General features: G+C 37.2%; 1 protein-coding gene across 3 annotated transcripts in view; it reads left to right on the forward strand.

The window, feature by feature from the left end:
* Nucleotides 1-1,111: 1,111 nt before the first annotated feature.
* FAM193A (family with sequence similarity 193 member A) overlaps nt 1,112-19,104 on the forward strand; it is a 46,584-nt gene continuing 28,591 nt past the window's right edge. For 2 of the 3 annotated variants that reach the window (XM_031048411.2, XM_031048410.2), the window contains exons 1-7: nt 1,119-1,171; nt 3,837-4,082; nt 6,389-6,555; nt 6,823-6,990; nt 9,772-10,006; nt 13,243-13,367; nt 17,695-17,839. In XM_031048411.2, the coding sequence (XP_030904271.1) occupies nt 3,993-4,082; nt 6,389-6,555; nt 6,823-6,990; nt 9,772-10,006; nt 13,243-13,367; nt 17,695-17,839 (930 nt within the window). In that variant the 5' untranslated portion in view covers nt 1,119-1,171; nt 3,837-3,992. Of the gene's footprint in view, nt 1,172-3,836; nt 4,083-6,388; nt 6,556-6,822; nt 6,991-9,771; nt 10,007-13,242; nt 13,368-17,694; nt 17,840-19,104 lie in introns of all 3 variants that reach the window. The other variant, XM_005148526.4, reaches the window with a different exon arrangement.

The raw sequence follows: 19,104 nt of genomic DNA on the forward strand, positions 1-19,104 counted from the left end.
TAATCCTGGGGATGTGTGAAATTGAAGGATGCTCCTTTGTACTGGAGGAGGCTCCAGTCTGAGTTTCTAGTTTGGCAGCAGGGTAAAAATATTTTCTGAACTCTGTAAATCCAACACACAAGATGTGGGGGTTCCTACGTTAAACAGACTTGTTTTTATTGTGGCCTGTAGAGTAGTCTTAGAAATACATCGGGCAACAGCAGGTGGTAAACTGGAGAGTGAAAATGGTTAGCAAAAACACGTGAAAGGTGGAACAGAGGCATGAGGTAAATTATAGCAGAAATCTGGGAGAGAAACCAGTGCTCAAGAAGAGGAAAATAAAAAAAATAGTTGATTTTATTTCCCATTATTATTTTATCTCCCATTATTATTTTTTTTCTTGTTAAATCAAATACATTTTCTTCAAGTCAGTGTGACTGAGAGCTCTTCCTTCTGACTTGAATTTTCATGCAGTTTTAACTTTACTCTTGTTTTTTGTCCTCAAATAATGCTGTATGAAAACACTTGGGACACATGAAAGGCACCTCACGATATCTGGTGTAGTGTCTATAACACTTGTGGAGAAACAAGGCATAGAAGAGATGTTTGGGAGGTTTCTGTATGGTTTATAACCTGGGGCAGGAGGACGGCTGCTGCAGTGGAATAGCTGAATGCCATTTGGAGGCTTGCTGTGGAAGAGTCTTCCTGGTTAACACTGCATATTTTTCTGAACAGTATTGTATTCAGCTTTCAAAAGGCAAGAATCTTTGGTAATTGTCTCGAATGACAATAGAAGTTTAAAAGCTAAACACAAATGCAGAAGGAAAAATGGCATTTTGCTTATGACTCTTCTTTTTTCCTGTATCAGTTTTTTCATCTCAGAGTTGTAACAAAAAACTATAGTGCAAAAGTTTAAAATACATAAATTGTAAACTTTCGCATCTGTAGACACTTAGTACAAAAGAAAAAGGGCTTTCCATCTCTGCAGTCAAACGATCATTCAGATTTCAAAAGCTGTTTTATCAGCCCTCAGATGCAGGGAAAGGTTTTGTTGTTTGATGTTTTTAATGCTCTTTCAGCATTAAACTGAACTTCTGTAACCAATAGGACTATCAATTTTTTCCAGGTCTCGTTAAATGGTACACAGTTTACAGACAGTTCAGTTGGATCAGAGTTCACAGGTGTTTCTCAGGTATGTGCCACCACAGTTTGTGGGTGTTGTATGATAGAAAAATTACTTACTAGTGGTAGAAAGTATTAAATGTACTGGAGAACTCTCCAAAGAGATATAAATTTGAGACTGGGACTTTGCTAGCTAAAATCAGTTTCTGATTACTTCACTATTCAAGCTTTAAAAAGCTATGAAAGCTACTGTTTCTAAGGTAAAATTTTATTGTTATAATAAGCTTGAAATTGGACAGAGATGTAAAAATAAAGCTATGCAGTTTTATGGTAATAAAGTTATTCTTGGAAATAAATCTAAATACATAGTAGATATGCAGTTATTTCTGTTCTGGCTTGTCCTACTTCCAGCTTTCATTTATGAATGTTATATCTGAACATGTTTCCAAGAGAAAGTGAGACTGGGTGCTTTCTTGCAGAAATGCATCACATTTTTTTGAAGCTTGACTAGTGGAAAAATATCTTGCTTTTCTCAAAACGTGTACTTCACTCTGATTACAGTGAAGGCACATACAAATGTGTATGTGACCTAATTCCAAACTCTCATCTAATCCAGGAAGAGTTTACTGCTGCTGTTGAAATGGTCACATGAGCACTTACTGTATCCGTTATCTTTTAAAGAAATAAGAAACTGCAGTTCATAGCCTCATTTTAGTGTAACAGAGTCATAATGGGAATCTGAGATGCTTATGGTCTAGGTTTTTGTCAAGGTTCTAACTGTCTGTTATCTTAGAAATAAACTGCTTAGAAATTTTTGTTTTAGCAGTTGATTTGTGTTAAGCTGTAGGAGCCAGGTGCTTTCATTTCGACTTCAAATCTGTTGTAAATACAGGCCCAGTTAGGAGATTATGAAGTTTTCCTGAACATTGAGTCGGCTAGAATTAAGCTGCTTGTTCCTGCTGTATGTTCAGTGGCTTTTTTAGAGCAACTTTACATATGTAAGTTGTAATTTTATAAGTCCTTGCAGTGGCTGGATATGTTTGCTGTGACCCCTTACCTTTACAAAAGAGTAAGTGTCAGATTGTCTTAACTTCTGAACATTTACATTTTTGTCCTCTCCCTATGTGGTGGAAGATGTCATTAGGAACAGATGATGTTCATAAGGAGCTGTCTGCAGTAGCTATTAAGATGTCATTGTTATTCCAATGGAGGCATAATCTGTTTTCAGAAAAAATCATTTTAACAAGGAAACTTTCAGAGCTAAGTGGATAAGCAGCCATTACCTCCTGCATGCAGGGTTTTTAGGCATTAAGATCTGCAGCTGAGCACAGGTCAGCTAAGAAGAATGTCTAATGTGAGAGATGTGTTTGTGCTTGTAGAGCCAGTGAGGGAATGGTTAGTCACAGCCTTTCAGAAGGCAGGGCAAGGCTTCCCTTAACAAGTGTTTTCTGAAAACCTGCAGTGGAGGCCGGGAGAAATTGTGTTTTTTCTTGCCTTAATTCTTAGGTGTGAATTCTTCAAGAGTCACCAATGAGTAAAGAGATTAGCTGTTCTTACTTCATCTATTAACTTACATTTCTCATGAACTCCCGAAAGATAGAAGATACTTCGGGAGATGAATTCAGTCTGTCTTTTTATTTTCAATGTCTAGAATTCTCAGTTTTTCCTATCCATATTGCTGAGTCTGTCAGTTTTATAAATGCAAAGAACACAAAAAAACAGACTTTGAAATGCTGGTTTTCTTCAGATGTCAGCAATGGGGAATTAATTTATTGCTGCTGGGGAGACTAGAAGAGAGTTAATGAACCTTTATAGATTGAACTAGTCCTTTGCCCTAAAGAACTTTTCACCTGTGCTTGTGCAGTTCAGCCCTGCAAGATCTTTAAAGCAGTATTTTTGTTAGTATTGTGGTTGGAGCACTATCCAGAAGGATGTTTGAATGATGTATTTAAATTTTGCCTTTGAGAAAGAATTGAGCTGTTTTGAGGCTTACATAGAAGGTTTTGCTAATTAAGGCAGAGTTAGCAGCTGTAATGTAATCAGTCAGAGCTATGATTCTGCTGTGACAAGATGGTTTTGTTCCATTTGTTACCACTTTGCTTATGTCTTACAAAGCTGGGTCTCTTTGGCTTGTGCTGCCTGACATGTTTTTGAGTATCAGTCTTGGTGAATAATCAGCATTTTGTGGCTGAACCATAATTTCATGCACAGTACCATCTTGGAAGAGAAATAAGGTTTTGAACTGCTACTGCCCTCATAAGTTACCAAGTTTAGTTTATTCAACAGCTGATAGTGGATTTTAAGACCCTGCTGATCAGCTTAGCTGAAAGTATCTTTATTTCTGTTAATATAAAAAGGTGACAGAACTTTGAAGAGCAGTTATTTTCCTTTTTTCTGTTAAAAATAACACGAAAAGGAATTGTACTATCCCTTTTTAGTTTTACTTACTAAATTTTTGCTGAATTGTTTTAGAGGGGAAGGCTGTAGTCCATGCTCCCTGAAAACATTACTTTTTAAATGGGAATATATTCATAATTGGAATAATTGTTTGCCACATAGATATTAAAAACTGATGTTTGATCTTGGGGTACTCCAAATATTCACCATTTAATGATGATTGCTGAAATGGGGGAGGAGGGGATATGTTGTTTCAGGTTTGTTTTTAATCTCAGAATAGGTTTTTCCAGCCTGTATTCTGTGAATAACCAGTTGTCTATCTAAAAACTTTTTTGTAGACACCCTTTACCTTTGGCTTGGGCCAGAGGGCACCATATACAACTGGCGAGCATTGTCTTCTTTGTAGAAGTGAACGAAAAGATACCTCGCTTTCAGAGAGCGGAATAAAAAACTCCAGCAAAACAGCACTTTCCACATCTCCAAAAGCAAACAATATGCTGCATCTTCCACTGTGGGTGTGTCCAGACTGTCGAAGAACAGTTGAAAAGGAGGAGAGGCATGCTACAATAGAGCAGTCTCTTGTGGTAAGTGTAAGTACTTAAGTAAGATAGGTTGTTATGGACTGAATGCTACTTTGTGCTTTGGAACCACTTTAACTGTAAGTGCCTAGAAAGCATTTTAGGAGATTCTGAGTTGGTTTTCACGTGAGATAAACTGAACAGGCAAGTTGTTCCAAAAATAATGAGTTCTGATTTGGTTTTGGATTTTTGAGTAGAGCAAACCTTGGATGTTTCTAGTTGGGTTTGGTTTTTTTTCCCTTTTATTTTATTGGATCTTACGCTTTGTCCTTTTCCCCCGACTTAAATTCTCTTTCTTCTACTCTTACCAATGCAACTTTAATCTTTACACTTTTTTCTATGTCTGCCGATGTCTTTTGCCCCTTTTGTGATGTGAAGTTTCTTGTTCCTTCAGAAGTGTTCTTGAGTCAGTGCACCTGCACTGACACCTTCCTGCATGTCTGAGTTTTGTCATCTTTTCTTTCCTGTATTTTTTTTGATAAAGAAACGCAGCATGTTGTATGCATATAACTAATTCTTTGTTGTATCATTGCAAAGACTCGTGATATATGGTGCTCATACTTGTAGTTGTGATTATTTTCTAAATTAAGTGTTAAAATTTATTCTCAAATGAGAATTCAGCCTCACATAAGAGCTGTGCTCAGTGTAGCAAAAGGATACAAGAGGTTCACTGACAGGTCTAGGAAAACCCAATTAGAAGTAAACCATGCTTTGCTGAAGAACCAAATCTTCACAACTGATCTGGGAAGCCACACACTTTGATAATTGGAAGTATTAGAGATTCTATCTGATGTCTCCTTGTAGCGAGCTAACAGACTGTGCCACACTCCCATACGCACATACAGGTTTTTTTAAACAAATCAGCGTGAGGAAAGATTGTCTTTGTGTAGCATATGTTGTTAAACTTATGTTAAAAGCACAGTTAACATAGTTCTTTTGAAGGAAAATTCAGGGTATATCACTTGTATACAGTGTTTACCGATATACTTGCAATTAACAGGGGTTAGTAAAATTACTCAAAAGACATTACATCGACATTACATCTAAGGGAATTATATGTGTAGTCTGATGGTAAACATGTCCTAGAGAGTTCAAAGCACAGCAAGAGAGAAGCACATTATTGTTCAGCTGAGTCAAAATTTTTGACATATTTAAGCTCTGTTTAATGAGCTAGTAAAGAAGTGTTCTACAAGTATAAGGAAGGCAGCTTCCTAAATGGGTTAAGTTACACATGCTTCAGGTAAAATAAAGATTTACAGTATTTTTTTTAAATTGGTAACTGTTTTCTTACTTAAAGAGGCATTTTTAGAAGCTAACAGAAGGATTTTGCAAGTTAGGAAGCTTAATTTAAAGCGGGTAATGATTAGGTGGCTAGTCAAATTAGAGAAGCTGGTTGGAGGAAGGGGAGAGTGCTAAAAACCCCTCTTATTATCAGTCATTACAAGGCATAGTACAAGTGGTGTGCTATAGATGCTCTTGTGTTCAGGTTGTTGGTGCTCTCATTGCCTACCTTGGTTTGCCTCAGCACTGTCCCCAGTAGCTGATCTTGCTGTTGGCAGCAAATGCATACAGCGTTTTTTGACCTGTGTCTTCATCCTGCTCCAGGATCTGGGGTGAAGCATAAAAACTCCTTTCAGTCATTCTCGAATGTGGGAGAAGTCTCTGCCTGGTGCCACAGAAAGCTGGTGTCAACCTAGGGAGGTTGCGGGAGGGAGGTGTGTCTGTACTGAGGCTGCAAGCACAGAGGGGGGAGGGAAACTGGAAACGAGAATACCAGTAGCCTTTGGAGAGAGGTTAACATTATCTGCTAGTAATGAGCAGCACTGTACCCAGGAGATAGCATCCATTCCCAATGACAGCAGCTTTCTAGCATCCATTACTGTGAAGTAGTGTATCTGGCTGTTGTAAACAAGAAAATTTTATGCTTTTTGCTAGAAGGGATTTTTAAACTACAAAAGTCAAACATGCTGTCACATACAGACTGAAGAAATATTGCTAGCTTATGGTTAATGATGGATGATGCAAGCCTTCCTTTAGCCTAGTTCATTGTTTATACTGGAGTACTTAAAGGTAATAATTATAACCAACATACTTTGGCTATTAGAAATGGAACTATATTTATGTTTTCTCAGTTCACCTCTTGCATTTATTAAGCTGTTTGAAGGTAAATTCTTTGTACCTGGTTGAGTGTCCTCCCAAAATATATTCACCACTAAGAACTACCACATGAATATTTGCCTACCAATTAACATTTCAGGCTTCTACTTTACAAACTGAAGGCTACCTGGGGTGTTTTTTTTTCCCCCTTTCAGAGCCAAGATTTCCTTTTGCACATGCCTCTTGGAAACAGTGGATCACAGCAGGAGTCTGTAGGAGGGGGAAGAATAACCGTTGGTGCACAGACAGTGCCTGCTGCAGATCTTAGCAATTCCTCTCCTTCAGACATAGCATGCAACTGTGAGGCCTGTAATGAGCGCAGGTAAGAACTGATCAAACTCAACTGCATGCTGCCTATAGTCAGACTGTTGGCAGTGCTGCAGCTTATCTGTTGGTGTGTACTTAAACTCTTTAAACAGGCTGTCTGACACTAACAGTAACTTACAGATGGCAACTTTTAGCCAGTTTTCTACTTTACGTATTTTTAGATGCACATTGTTTTTTCTGAAGAGCATCCTCAAAACAGCAGGAATCAGTAAACCTATGCAGTGTACAGATACTAAGTAATTACTTGTGTCATTATTTGCAGAGAAAATTCAGCAGAGCCTGAACGTGAACCTCAGCAGCTCCAAAATTACTGGTCAGAAGTAAGATACATGGTTCGATGTATATATCGCCAAGCTGGGACCCCTTTGGCAGATGACCAAGACCAATCTTTGGTACCAGATAAAGAAGGAATGAAAGATCTGGTGGATAGGTATAGTACTTTGAAAAATATCTAGTAATTGCCAAGAGCATTTTTAAAGTTAGCTTTTAAGTAGTTTGAAATATTGCTTTTTAATACAGTGTTATTTACCATCTATGAATCTGGTTACTGGAATGGTTTCCTCACCATTAGAACAGTCAGTTCTGTATCATGTGGGATTTCTAAATGCTGGATTGAATGTATGTATAGCTATTAAATTCCTATGCTGTTTGCAGTAGGAATATTAATATATTATTATGAAAGGGTCCCAAAAGCTTATTCTTCAAAAGACTTTTATATGATTACTATTATAGTAAGATACTGTTTAGTTTGAATTGCCCTACATGAAAAATCTTACCTTGTCAAACTAACCCGAGTTAAAATAGTGTTTGTATCCTAGTGTAATTGTAACGCCTAGAAGAGGCTTTGATTACTAGATGAGGAAGATACTGTGATGTTCTCTCTCATTTCAGAAACTGAAATTGTAGCTTTTCTAGGTGTGAAGTTGAAGATGTGCTTAATGAGATCTGCAGTTGTGGGGTTTTTTTTTCTTTTGAGAATAGTGTGGCTGTCTTTAAATTGTTCTGGAGGGTTACTCATTTTGTGTCTAAGTGAATGTATGGTCAAGGAATAGCTGCTCTCCGTGGTTCTGTACGTACGTAACACACTGAGGTCTGACAAACTGTAGTTGTCATGTGGAGTTTCTAGTTGAAGGTAAATTCTGGCAACGTGAGACTTTTGAAAGATTATAGTCATCTACCATTGCTCTTTGTATGACTATACTCCTGAATCAGCCTTAATAGATAATTAAGTGATCTTATTGCACTTCTGTTACATAAAAACTGTTTGGTTTTGATCATGAGTTGTGTAAAAGTAGAGTAATGTATTATGCCTCCCTATTAGTCATGCTTTATTTATTTGATTAGAACGTGCAACATAGGTTTTGAAATCAAAAATGCTTAGTGTGTAGGTACTTAAAACTGAATCACAGCTAAAATGATTGCTGATTTTTGTGCAGCTTCTCTTTAATGGAAAAAAATTTGGAAAATGGACCACGTACTGTGTACCTTTCTTACATACTTGGGAGCTTTGATTTCTCTAGAACTGTTTTTTACCCTTGAAAGAGATTATTGAAAACAAAGGCAGAAACAGGCTTTCAGACAAGGAAACCTTAAATGTCAGTGTGATTATTTTTCACTCGAATTCTTTATGGTCTACAGAGTATGAAATAAAATGAGGATTGTGTGTTTGAGCAGACATCAGTGTCCAGTTCATGGAGCTGTCATAAAATTAAAGAAAGCTAGTCCATGTAGGTATTCAAAGTGTAAAAATAAAGCAGCCAAACAAAAAACCCCAAATGTACCATGTAGGTATCATGCCAAGATCATGCTGTGGCCAAGTAAAGGTTTAAAAGGCAGAAATTCCTGATTCCATGCTTAGCTCTGTTGGACACAGCTGGCAAGAGATGGACTGTCTGGTCATCTTATTTGAAAATAATTAGTGGTGCCAAGTATTGTCCCTATCGGATCTTGGTGCACTTTAGGGCAATGTGATAATATTGTATTTTGTGAGTGACAAGGGAAGAGCAAGGACTGGGTAGCAGCAGGCTTTTATTCATGTGACTCTTAAGTAGTTATCTAATCCTGTTCTTCCTCACCTCCCTGCACTATAAAAACCAGGAGGTAAGTGCATAAACTCATGTGCAGGACTTCAAATAGTACAGTTTTACTCTGAAGTACTCGAGAGTGGCCATTGTGTTCAGTTTTCTTCTGTGGTAGGTGGCTCAGACCCTTGTCTCACTTCCAGGAGAGTATCAGACCTAGCCAGCTGTATGCTGTCCTTAGCAGGAAGCCCTTACCCCCTTTGAAGCTGTATCTTACAGTCTTTGAAGGTATTGAGTGGCAGAATAGAGTGCATGGAGGGCAATATAGGTCTGGAGCTTCAGTGTTAGTGTGCTTCCCTGAGATGAATGAGTCCCAAATTCTGGTCCCTATCCTGGATTTAAAATAAAAAAAATAAAATAAAAAATACACCAGTCATTTGTAATAACTGCAGTTAGGCACAGGAGAGTGCCCTAAGTTATGTTCCTTTGAAGGATGTTCTTTGTGGCCCTATGAATCCCACAACTTATTAAAGCAGCAGCTTTAACAAAGGTGAAAAAAAATGTCCTTGTACAGAAAGGATAAGAAACTCAAGGTGAGAATGAGTTTTATGAGTGTCTTATGAGCCTGATAATTACAAAAAATGTCTTTCAGTGCAGCTGAACAACAGAAGGGTCCCCCAGAGCAGTCAACAAGTACAGTTTGGCTAGTATGTATTTAGGCATGTTCTGGCTGCCTATCAGATCAAGCTCCCTCAGTGGCTTGAAGTGAATGCTACAGGATGTTAATCAGGCCTGGATCTGGCTGTTCAGCTGGAACATTAAGTAGGCATGCATGCAAGAAGTTCCAAAGAAGCTTGTCTGAAGAGTCTAGGTGTCTGCAGGGTTGTATGTAAATTGGGTAAAGGGCTTTTTTTAGCTCACAAGTTGAAGTGAAATACAGAGGTCCTAAATTAATTTGTTCCTCAGGTGTGCAAGCCTCCTAGTCCTAAAGCTACACAAGACCTTTGTAAAAATAGGGAACTGGACTGTGTTCTCTCAGTTTTCAGATAGTTATGTAAATCATAGCCATTGTTTCATTTTGATGACTATCATAGTAACTGGTAAATATTTTTAGGAAAGTGAAATTTGTTAATAACGTGCATTTTTTTAATTTTTTTCTTTTTTTGGTCACAAATATTTTAAAAACACAGGCTTTGTGAAAGAGATCCATATCAGCTTTACCAACGGTTGGAACAGCAAGCTAGAGAATATGTGCTTGAAATGAAGGTTCGTCTGCTCAGGCACTTGTCACTGGGATCTAAAGTTGCATCAACATTAGCAATACAAGGGCCACCACAGGCACATCAATTCATCTCACTCCTACTTGAAGAATACAGTGCACTCTGTCAGGCAGCATGTACAATCAGCGCCTTCCTAGTTACTCTGGTAAGACTGAAAAAATAACCTGTATGCTTCTATTTACATGGGGTAATGCTAGCAGAGCTGTTCTAGACTCTTTCAGGTGTCTTCTGTGGTTTGTAAAGTATAAGGGGCTTTGTGTGTGCATGCTTGAAAGATAGGGAGGGTCATAAAATGCAAGCATAATTCTTCAGAAATGTAGATCGGCCATCTCTTACAGTGAATTGATGAATCCCCTCTCTTCTTACTAAAGAAAAAGGTGAGAGAATGCTGTTTGTGGTGCTTATTCTGAAATTAACCTTTAAACAGGTTTACAATTTTTAGATAGTGCCTTAGAGAAGTGTTTCCCACATTTTCAGTTAATCTTTAACGGTCTCTTGACAACCACATTTAAAAGACACATTTTTTTTTTAATGTGCAGCACTAACTTAGCTTGTTTCAATGTTCAATTTTATTTTTCACTTACAAGCAAGAATGGCTAATTAAAAAGCTGATCTCTTGCATTGGAATTAATCTGCCATGACACTTATTTCTGAAGTTCTTGTTTTTTCTTAAATATTTGTTGGTTTTTTGGTGTTTGTTTTTTTGGGTTTTTTTTTGTCAACTGGTTGTGGTGTTAGACTTGGGATTATATTGTCAGGTAGAAAATAAGCAATCTTTTCTTGAGTAACTGTCCATCATGAGTAATATAGTAAACAAATTCTGTCGTTCTATTTGTTTAAGGGCTGACAAGGTTATTAATCCTGTTCTGTTAATAATCCTTTCCTGTGCATCTTTTGTTAATGTCCTTATCATGTATACTCCTTTTCTTATGTAAAGTTTGTGCAAGCAAAAAGAAAACTAAAAGGTGGATAAACTGGTAAATTTGGGGTTTATTGCCAGTTAGCTGAAAGTGACCGTCTAGGTATATAAAGAGGAAAAGAGCAGGCAGTAACAAGTCTACAATGGCCATGGGTGAGAAGGATATAAAATGGAGGGGAAGCAGAGTGTTATTAACTGAGGTAGGGCTGTCAGTAAAATTTAATTGACAAAACAGGAAGCTGTTTCTGTGGAGAAACTTGAGCATATCTGATGCCTTTTTCTGTTGTCAGTGCTCTGTATTTGCTGTTGCCTGTATTTGTCTTCCCCAGCTTTAGCACTTAGATACAGATGTGAGGTCACTGCCATCTCCAGTTTATTGGCTGCTTTTAATAGTCCTCGAGTCTCTAACAAGGTGCTTGAGAGAAGCTCTTTGGGTTGATTTGCTCTGGAACTTGGAAATTGGTTCAGCTGAAAAGCAGAGGGATTACAGTACGAATGTTAGCTTTCTCAAAGTGTATCTGCCAGTAATGAACCAATTAATACCAGAATTACATAGCTGATCAGAAAATAATCTTTTAATATTTTTCTCCTGCTTATTATTGTGAACTTAGCAGGTATGAGAGATTGAGATAATGGCCATGCAGAGACAGAAGGTGCTTGAACTCCCCATCTACCCTTTTATGACAGAAACCAAAGTAAAATAAAATTCCTATTCTGTAACAAAAACAAAGCATAAGAGAACACAAAATAGCTCAGACTTTTCTTGTCCTTTTGCTTCTGCATCCCAGTAAGTACTGAAAACCTCTTCCTATTAAGCTGTGACATTCAGAAGCTGAAATGTAAGAATGTAGGTTACTGTATCTTATGGTACATTTCTAAAGTTTATTAAATAACTCTTTTTATTAAATAGAGCAGTATGTCACAGCTTTCAGTACAGGTAGTACAGTTACTAGCCCTTCCAATGTGCGTGGTTGTTCTCTCTCAAGGTTCGGGTGTGCTATGGAAAAAGAAATCTTTTCAGTTGAAACATATAAGAGGCAGTCAAGATCTTTAAACTCAGTGCAGCCGTCCTGTAAAGGTAAAACCTTTGCATGTAGCATGCTGTACAAAGGCATATAATACCTTGAAGAGAAACTTATTTCTTAGCGAAATCGTGAACGGTTCTTCCTTTCAAAGGCATCCAGCTGACTAGTAAAGTTCAAGAGCAGGAATTAAAGCCTTGTGCCCACCAGGGAATAACAGATCATACTGAGAGCAAGCTGGAACAACTGTGGTCAGTACAGAAGAGTCCTTGAGTACACAGTACAGCAGACTAGAAGGGAGAATTTACCTGGTACTTCTTTGTGAGAAATACCATAATCTGTACAATCCAGCATACAAGATTTTGTGTGCAAGTGTTGACTGGTTTGTTCACAGCATAGTATGAAAATTGCTTAGGAAATCTGCCTCAGTGTTAACCCTTGAGAAATTATTGGCACTTTTTGGAAATTTTAAATATTTTGAAGACAGTATTCAAAGTGAAAGAGTGTTTTGTGAAATTTGGGGAAGGGGGGGAACACCCACCCTACTTAAATAATAATCTCCTGACTGTTTTTCTGAATACTGAGAGTCTCATGGTTAGGTCCGATATAAATATGTAATTAGTTTTTAACCCACTATGCCTAACAAAACTTCAAAGCTCCAGAATATTCTGATATTTCTGGCTATTCAAGGTTATGGTGCATGGGGCTGTCTTGCTGATCTGATAGCCAGAATGCTTGCACTTAATTTTGCTTGGGAGAATAAGAGGCTTGTATAAAATATACCTGCATGCTGCAAGCTGTATGTGGGAAAACTGACTGACTGGAAAACACATCAGACCTGTCTTTGATTTGTATGTTTCAATAATAATAGATTTAAGCTTAGGCCTTGAAATTGAATACAGTTATGTATTAAATAACCTCAAATAGAAAAACATTTTGCTTACTAGACAAGTAAGCTGTTGGTCTCTAGTTAGAAAACTTTGGGTTTAGGCTGTATTTAGAGTGAACCGTTTACTTATGTCAGTTTTGAAATTACAGTTTGCCATTATATGTGTCTCTTCCTAGGTAAGTTCAAAGAACTGAAAGATAATCGGACAATTTTTTGACAGGAAAACCTGAAAATAACTGGTTCAGATCTTAAATTCCGTCTTTCAGTGCAGAAGTGAATGGCAGCCTTCAACTACAGTGTGATTCTTGATTTTTGATTTTTTTCTAATCCATGACAATTTAGAAAAACAGTGAATGAAGCTGTGGTTATGCAAGTTATTAAAGAATTACTTAAATTCTGAGTTTCTGGGTATTAAAACTGCATAAGATCTGAGTCGGCTGATACAGGCTGTAGGTTGGAAATTAGATTGTCTGAGGCAAGATTTTTGTTTTCAAATATTTTTTCCACCTAACCCTGTTTGATTTTGGTTTTGGTTTTGTTTTTTTTAATAGGAAAATGAACATTTGAAGAAATTTCAGGTGACATGGGAATTGCACAATAAGCATCTGTTTGAAAACCTGGTATTTTCTGAGCCACTCTTACAGAATAGCTTACCAACATTGGTGTCACAGCTAAGGTAGAGTTTAACTTTTCTTTTGTAATTTGAAGAAGTGATAACCTCTATTTGCAACATAGTGTTAAAAAATAATAATCTCTGCTGCTTCCACAGTTTAATAGGTAAAAATCCTTGTTGATCTGTCTTGAAAACAGTATTGTTGATTGAGCAGGCTGCTGTCATAACTTGCTTGTCAGAAGAATTACAACCCTAATCTACTTACTTGTCAGTTACCTGGTAAAATGACAGCATCCAATTAAAATGCTGGTGGTATGACTGAATAGTACTATTTTTCATTTGTCATCAGGCATTACTGCTGTCTCTGTAGCTCTACAAGCAAATTAAAGCCTCAATGCTTTCATGCTTCCCACAGCGCACAAGTGACTTAATTTGGAGTTTTAACCAATCTTTTCATTAGAGAAGGCAAAAGAAACAACATCCTTTGCAATACGCTTGTAAGCCTTGTGGCTTATTATGTTTCCTGGGTGTTCAGAATGTGTATTTTATTGGCAAGGTTGCTTTGCTTGTAATTTGCTTACCTGCAACGTGTTTGGGCTCTCCAGGGAAGACGTATTAATTCTTCTATATGTTTTTTTTTTGTCCTAAGTCTGAACATTTTTAAAGTGCAGTCATGGATAGGTTTGCGTTGACTTCTCAAACTAGTTCCTGATGAAGACATTCATGCTCGGTGTACATGTGTTTTAAAGGTATTGTCTCAGATATTTTTCCATGGTACAAGAGCAGTTTGATTAAGGCTGTCACAAGGGATGTTCACAGTGAATAAAGAAATTTCTGAGCTCTCCTTTTGCTCTAGTATCTGGTAGATACTAGAAAGGAAAGCAAGAAAAGGCAAGATAGCTTAATTGTTGCTGTGCTCAGCAAGAAGTCTGAAGGTCCTTCAGAATATCTTGTCTAATTGGTTTACATGACACTGAGTTTGTACTGAAAGTCCTTTCTCCTTGGGTTTTTATGTTTTGTTTTGTTTTTCTTTATCTCTGGACAGATAATTCTGTTCCTGTGTTCAGTAGCATGTTGTTCAATTGCATGGTTTCCTGGTGATTCCCAGTACCATTGCCTCTGACACTATTCCCCAATCATCTCCATGCTTTCTGACAAGGCCTTTCTGCATCTCTTACTCCAGCAGTCCTGGCTGTGTCAGGATTGCTTATGTTCATCAGCTCTGCAGATGAAGGCCTATTAGTGAAGCCTACAGTCATTTCTTAACAGAAGTATTGGACTGTTTTCATTTATCAGTTGTTCTCAAGTGCTACTGCAGTGAAAATCAGAGCAACAGGAGGTGTTTCCCTGCGTAGCATCACTGTGGTGACAGCTACCTGCAAGTATTAAATATGATGAAGTCAGAATCTTCTTGCAGGAATTTATTTTCTCGTACATCTCTGTACTCTAGATGGTTTTAAGGGTATTTTGTATAAACTGTGGTTTTGCCTACATAGATTCGCATGAGTGTTTTCAAAAGGAGAGGTTCAGCACAAGCTTCCCATTCTGTGGTTTCCAGTTAATATAGTGTACATCTTGTTTTACTGCTGAGTTCTGCGGGTCTTAAAGTAAGAGAATTAGGTAGCCTTTCCTGAGATTTTGTTTTTTTTCTGGAGGATAATCTGCCTTCCATTGGGAATCGGTGGAGGGTGGAGGAAAATTCCATCAGACATGCCTCACATAAGCCTAGTCCCTTGATCAGTAGAGAAGGTGTTGCCAGATTTCCTTCTCAAAAAAGCATTGGCCTCATTGTTTTCTCTTCCCGAAGAAGAAATGTGAAATGGCCTTTTGGCATCTCAGCTCCACTTAGATTTTTTTTTTGTGTTCACCCTTTCTCTCATCCTTTATTTAAATCACTGAATCTTTTGTGTATATTTGGCTTTTTCAAAATATATAGTTGTTGTGCTGTGATTAGTCCCAAGGATGCTTATCAGGTGTCAGGCTAGAAAAGATGTTCTTTTAGGGAGATGCAAAATAACAGTCTTTTGGGAATGGAGGTTACTAGCTGATATGTGATAAGCTGTGTCAGTATTTCACAGGACTGGTCATTACTCAGGGTGAACTGCCAGAGTATTAATGTCTTGTATCTTGTTCTGATACCTAGTCAACACCTCTGGTTTGTTTAGGAGGCATACTCAGTTGTGCCATCTGCAGACCAGCTGTGAGAGTGTCCATATGCTTATCAAGAATTAAATATTATCAACAGAGCTTCTGGATCAGACAAAGCATTTCATAAGGCTGTGTTTTTGTCATCAAAACATAGTATTTAAGGAAATCCAGTCCTTGCATAGCTGAATGACTGGTACTTCCTGATGAAGCTGGCTATATGAAAGATTTCTTAGAGGTTAAATATCTTTTGTTGGTTAAGATGGTTTTGATTACATGCAATTACTGATACACCTCCTACATTCAATGGACTGCTTTACTGGGTAATGACCTGACTGATACCTGGAGCTTTTCTGGCCTCTTTGCATTCCCCGTATGGTGTGGGACAGTGTTCAGGGTAAATGCAAAGGTTTAGTTAAATGCTGTTGGCCAAGAAATTCTGGGTTCCTGATCAAGATACGCAGGCATACAGTAGGATCTATGTCAACAGTGATGCCTTCAAAGATTCAGTTAATATAAAGTAAGCAATTCTTACTAAGTTTTATATATGTGTGATGCTTTTTATTACCTATTTTTGCAGCAGCTCAGGTATATGTTCCACCTCTTTACAGGACTGAAATATTACCTAGATTGTTGCTTTATACTTGCATTGAAGGGTGAAAGTGTATTGACTGGTAGCATGTTAACCTTTGCACAAGAGGCACAAATTGAAAATGTAAATGCTGTTGCATTGCTAATGTAAATTTTTTTTTAAATGAAGGTTTTCTTCTAACTCTTAAAAAAGATTTTATACACAACTGCTCAGCAGTAGTTATGAGAACAAATTGTTAACTTCCGTACAGTATGGATCACAGTTTCACATAATTGCAAAATACCAGAAACACAGGCATTAAGGAAAGTAGTAAGTTGTAGTCTAGTAACAGGAATTGACAATGTTTGCACTGACTGTGAGGAAGAGGTGTACCCTAAAGTCACCATATCCCTTTAAACTGCTTTATGTACTCTACCAAGCATAGACTTCCCAAGTTTTAAATGTGCAAAATTGCCTGTGCACCATTTTAAAGTGATTGTGTTGCAGATTCTGGGCAAAACCAACAAAATAAAACTTGAACTCATCGGTGAAGTCATGCTAACAGCTGTAATTTAATGCTTACTGAGCTGTCTTGTTTGCTCAGCTCTTCATTATACTTAATTGCCATATTAAAATTAAGGGCTTAGTTCTTTGCCAGCCGATAGGCACAACTGTGTAGTTCTTAGATTGAATTAATATCCTGTTGCAATGGAAATCTGTAACAAACCTCCCTGAAATGCTGGAATTGGGCTTAAATATTAAGTGTTGAGATGCATGTATTTATTTTTGGGGGACTGGCTTTGACTCATCACACAGCCTCTGTGCCTCATTAACTACCTACTAGTTTTCTCTTCATTACTGAAGTGTTGAAAAGTGTCAGTTTGTGTTAATTTACAGGTCATTACAATTCAGCTTTAAACACACATTATCAAATAGAATTTTGTCTTGTTATTTCTGAAGTTAAGATCTCAGAAGTTTGCTTATTTACTTAATTGTTGTGGTGATGCATTCTGATGGCTATTTCTTTAAAGGAATTTGATGTACAACAATGTAGTAGTAGAAAAGGAGGTAAATCTGTCTCCGGTTTCTGTGGCTCCTTACAGAGACAGTCATCAGTGAAAGGCATAACCACATTTTTGAACGTGATGCTGCTCAAGTGATAGTAGATAACTGCATGCAGCCAAATTACCTCAGTTTTCCTCATTCTACAGCACTTTTCCCAGCTGGAACTCCAACTTGTCTAGTAGTTTTTTTAACATTGATCATGTGAGTTCTGATTAACAAGTTTCTGGCTGTATTTTAGTACATAGCTCTTTAGTAAATAGTCAACGTGTGTATTTAGCTCGTAGAATTTGGAAAGATATATGTCAAGCTACAAAATTGGAATAAATATAGCTCAGTAGGTTTGATATCTGGTTGCATGTGGGAAAGAAACTCTGGAAATGTTGCACTTCCCACATTCTTGTTGTTGGTTATAGAGCATTGGAACAAGCAGTTGTTGGATATTTTATGAAGAATGTCTAAAAATACCTAATTTTGGGACACAAGCAGCTCTGGGCCTAGGTGTAACAATAACTGTACTCTAACAACATTTTTTTTGGCTGACAGAACATAAAAAGCATGATTTTTCCAGTGAAATGTGTCTTCTCTAACAAGTGCTATTTGAACCTTCAGGCTTGGAACGACACACGATTCCTGTAGTGAAGATATGTATAGTACCTTGCTACAAAGGTATCATCAGCTGGAACAGGAAATGGGTCAAGTTGCTGAAGCATGGCTTGAATGCCAGAAAAGAATAGATGATTATGTTGATGAACAGGTAAGCATCATGTAAACAGTCTCAAGATGATTATGCAGGGCGCAGCCTGTGCCTCCAGTGAGGTATTTTTATCCAGAGCTTTGAAGCAACAATATGTAACCTTTCTCATTGATGTCAGTCTTTCAGAATAGGAAAGAACACTAATATAGCAGTGGCAATTATACAGAAATTAAACCTTTAAATTGCTGAAGACTGTTGTTGTGCCATTGTTTAGAGATGGTCTTTGAATGTATTTTAATTACTTTAGCCTGTAATATCTCTAGCACAGTAATCTGTGCTCTTTTGTAGATGTCATTAGGAAAAGGAAAAGAAGCAAAACCACCCCACCCACAAAACCTTCTAAATTTCCAAAATAATAATTGCATAAAATGAAATTCAGAGGAAGAGGTTGCTTTTAAAAACTGTTGCATGTTGTGTAGTGTGATGGTAATGTTTTGTACAGCTGTCAAAATCAGAACTCTAGTCTCACTACATTTTAATTAAGTGATAGCTGATTTTTCTGAGTTTGTGTTAAGTCTTAGAAAATAATCACATTGTGCCAACTCCTACATTGTCAAGAGCTTAATATTTTGAAAAATAGGTGTTTATTTTGCAAGTGGTTGTTAATACTGTTCCAAAATTGCTCATATTCAAAGAACTTGAATTTATTTTCTTTTAAACACAGCAAGATAAGTTTTTGAATACTGTTTAGTTAGCTAGAAGAAAGAAAATATCTTAAAATAAATGAAAATACAGAATTTTATAGAGCTTTTCTTGTATTTTTTAAGTTTTTTGGGCATTAAGAATACGGAAGTCCCATTTGAAATTTAGTAATGCTATTTTATTCCTATAGATAACAAATGCATTTTAAAGTCTTATAGTACATTGTACATGTCCTTCAGAAACTATTCCCGTGATGAAGATCTAAATGAGCTTCTGCCATTAATTCCAGTACCTTCAAGGTGGAGACAGGGCATAACTAATTTTATTTTTAGAGATTGTTCTATATTTGGGGTCTGCATCTGTGAGGTATCAGTTACAAAGTTTTCTCTTAGTCTGTCTGCTTTTGTGGATCTAAGGATTTGATTGCAGCTCTGTAAAATTTTCATCATCTCACATTTTGTGGTACTAGAAGTCATTTTCTTCGTGGTGTCAGGGTATTGTGTCTGTCTGATACTGCCTCTCCAGTACAAAGGGAGCCCAGTTCACTTTGCATCATAAACACTTATTTTTCAAAAGGTAGAACTTGTGTAGTCACATTGAGATCAGGCTTCTGACTCGTTTAT

This window comes from Melopsittacus undulatus, chromosome 7 (genome assembly GCF_012275295.1).
Source record: "Melopsittacus undulatus isolate bMelUnd1 chromosome 7, bMelUnd1.mat.Z, whole genome shotgun sequence".
Classification (NCBI taxonomy): domain Eukaryota; kingdom Metazoa; phylum Chordata; class Aves; order Psittaciformes; family Psittaculidae; genus Melopsittacus; species Melopsittacus undulatus.